We start from the raw sequence: 3,591 nt of genomic DNA on the forward strand, positions 1-3,591 counted from the left end.
CCTCAACGCTTGCTCTACAAATGTGTAGGACACGTCGCCATGGCAACAAGTCTCCAATACTGGGACATCACCGCCATTAGGACTGACTTTAGCATACATACATATGTATAAATATATATATATATATAAAACATAAAATCCAAATAGGAATAAAGAAATTCAAGACATTAAATCCAATTAAAACATGACAACCTCACTAATGTGTTTTATTACTCTACAAATAAGAAATAAACCAACAGTAAAATGTACATGTAAAATAAAACGTGAATATTTACTGAAAAATGCCAAACGTATAATTTAAAACGTGATTTTTTTGAAGAGAAACTATTCAATGAAATATATATTTTAATATATTAAATAAAAGTTGAATAGCATTTATTTGAATATAGCAAAAAGGTAGAAAATAAGAGATTAATAATATTTTAGTAGATTAAATGTATGAAATGAAATAAGAATTACAATATAGTAAATGTAGGGGACAAGCTGGACATTTTAATATATTAAATGCATGAAAAGATGAGTAATGTTTATTCTAATATGGTTAATGTATGAAATAAATGAATATTTATTTTAATACAATAAATATACAATTTATTTTAAAAGACAAAAAGCCCGAGGTTAAAGACAAATATTTATTTTAATACGGTAAATGTACTAAATTAATATGAATATTTTCATTTATTGTTGAATAATATTACTTTTTATTTTTATACAGTAAATGTATGAAAAAGGTGAATATTTTAGTGCATGAAATAAAAGATGCAGGTTTATTTTAATAGAATATGTACAGTAAAACAAGTTGAATATTCATATTAATATAGACATTGTAAGTTATGAAAGATAAATGACATTTATTTGATTAGATTTCAAATATGGTAAACGTTAACTATATATAAATATATATATATATATATGTATATATATACAATATATGTATATATACATATATTAATGCATTAAATATATTACCTAATTTTAATTTTTGTAAAAAATGGTTTAACAATTATCTTAATATGGAAAATATTTGAAATAAAAATGAGTCCTATGTATTAAATAAAGCATTTATATTTATTTAATAGATTAAAAGTATGAAATACAGCCAAAGTTGAATATATACATATATATTTATATATATTTTTTAATGCATTAAATGTATAAAGTCATTTAATTGTTGTAAAAAAAGGTTAAACAATTATTTTAATATAGAAAATGTAAAAAATTAGTCGCATGTATTAAATAAAAATACATTTATTTTATTAGATTAAAAATATGAAATACGGTAAAACTTGTATATATATATATATATATATATATATATATATATATATGTATATTATGCATTAAATCTATGAACTAATTTTAATTGTATTTTAAAAAAAATTACAAATATTTTAATATAGAAAATGTAAAAAATTAGTCACATGTATTAAATAAAAATACATTTATTTTAACAGATTAAAAGTATGAAATACGGTAAAACTTATATATATATATATATATATTATGCATTAAATCTATAAACTAATTGTAATTGTATTTTAAAAAAAATTACAAATATTTTAATATAGAAAATGTAAAAAATTAGTCACATGTATTAAATAAAAATACATTTATTTTTAACAGATTAAAAGTATGAAATACGGTAAAACATGAATATATATATATATATATATATATATATATATATATATATATTTCTTTTTTTTAATGCATTAAATGTATTAAGTCATTTAATTGTTGTAAAAAAAAGGTTAAACAATTATTTTAATATAGAAAATGTAAAAAATTAGTCGCATGTATTAAATAAAAATACATTTATTTTATTAGATTAAAATAATGAAATACTGTAAAACTTGAATATATATATATATATATATATATATATTATGCATTAAATCTATGAACTAATTTTAATTGTATTTTTTTAAAAATTACAAATATTTTAATATAGAAAATGTAAAAAATTAGTCACATGTATTAAATAAAAATACATTTATTTTAACAGATTAAAAGTATGAATATATGAATATATATATATATATATATTAATGCATTAAATCTATGAAGTAATTTTAATTGTTGTAAAAAAAAGATTTAACGATCATTTTGATATAGAAAATGTTAAAAATGAGTTACATGTATTAAATAAAAAAAAAACATTTATTTTAAAAGATTGAAATACTGTAAAAGTTGAATATATATACGTATATATATTTATTTTAATGCATTAAATGTATGAACGAATTTTAATAATTGTAAAAAAAGATTAAACAAAGATATTCATGTATAAAATGTTTGACATAAAAAAAGCGTGACATGAAATATTGGATAAAAAATTGAGGTGCAGTAAAAGTAGTCAAAGTTATTAGAATCCAGTTGTGAAATTGTCATGAAGTGTGCGACATGAAAGCTGAAAAGCAAGATGAGACTTTATTGCAGAGTCCAGGATGATGAAATATGAAAGTGGCCAAGAAGTCCACTCGCCAACTTATGGCTGCGTGGGAACTTTTTTTCTTACCGTTTTTCCTGCGTGGCTTCGCCTGCTTTCTCCTCGTCAAGTGCGCGCGCTCCTCCATCACCTGCCCACTTTGCCCACTCTGCCCACGGTGCCCACTCTGCCCACGGTGCTCACGCCGAAATCACCCGCGCTCCGTCCCGCTCACCCACTTCGGGCCAAGTGGAGAGCGCGCGCGTCCACGCTGTCTGGTGACTGAAGAGGGCGGACACTCACTCACACGCACGCTCTCTCTCTCTCTCTCCCCCCGTCTGTGACGTCACAGCAGCCATAAAAGCAGAGTGACGTCACGCCGCATTCATGACAGGCGCGGAGAGCGCCGCGTGACTTTCTCTCTCTTTGCAGGGCTTTTATTTTGGAGGGCAGCAGGAAGTGCGGAGAGCCGTCAGCTGTCATGTGAGTGACAGCTCGTCACGCCGCACTTCCTGGGGGCGGCTGGCGCGCGCAGATAAGAGAAGTGGACATAACTGCCAGGAAGACTCTGACATGTCTGACTCGCACTCGCAACTTTCTCACAACTCACTTTCTGGCCCTCACTGCACTCACCTAGCACTTAGCAGCTAGCACTTAGCAGTTAGCAGCTAGCACTTAGCAGTTAGAGTCATTCACAACACAGGCTTGGCAGCTAGCACTTAGCAGCTAAAAATGTCACTCAACACTTGATTAGCACTTAGAAGCTAGCACTTAGCAGCTAAAAAAGTCACTCACAACACTTGATTAGCACCTAGCACTTAGCACCTAGCAGCTACAGTCATTCACAACACACGCTTGGCAGCTAGCACTTAGCACCTAGCACTTAGCAGCTAAAAAAGTCACTCACAACACTTGATTAGCACTTAGAAGCTAGCACTTAGCAGCTAAAAAAGTCACTCACAACACTTGATTAGCAGCTAGCAGCTAGCACTTAGCAATTAAAAAAGTCACTCACAACATTTGATTAGCAGCTAGCACTTAGTAGCTAAAAAAGTCACTCACAACACACGCTTAGCAGCTACCACCTAGCACTTAGCATTTAGAGTCATTCACAACACACGCTTGGCAGCTAGCACTTAGCAGCTAGAGAGTCACTCACAACA

At 28.9% G+C, this 3,591-nt stretch overlaps 1 protein-coding gene across 3 annotated transcripts in view; it reads right to left on the reverse strand.

The window, feature by feature from the left end:
* The window catches only part of zeb2a (zinc finger E-box binding homeobox 2a), a 40,395-nt gene extending 37,669 nt beyond the window's left edge, over positions 1 to 2,726 (reverse strand). For 2 of the 3 annotated variants that reach the window (XM_061879966.1, XM_061879965.1), the window contains exon 1: positions 2,519 to 2,723. In XM_061879966.1, the coding sequence (XP_061735950.1) occupies positions 2,519 to 2,576 (58 nt within the window). In that variant the 5' untranslated portion in view covers positions 2,577 to 2,723. Of the gene's footprint in view, positions 1 to 2,518 lie in introns of all 3 variants that reach the window. The other variant, XM_061879967.1, reaches the window with a different exon arrangement.
* Positions 2,727 to 3,591: the final 865 nt, after the last annotated feature.

The sequence above is a fragment of the Nerophis ophidion genome, linkage group LG19 (genome assembly GCF_033978795.1).
Source record: "Nerophis ophidion isolate RoL-2023_Sa linkage group LG19, RoL_Noph_v1.0, whole genome shotgun sequence".
NCBI classification, from domain to species: Eukaryota; Metazoa; Chordata; class Actinopteri; order Syngnathiformes; family Syngnathidae; genus Nerophis; species Nerophis ophidion.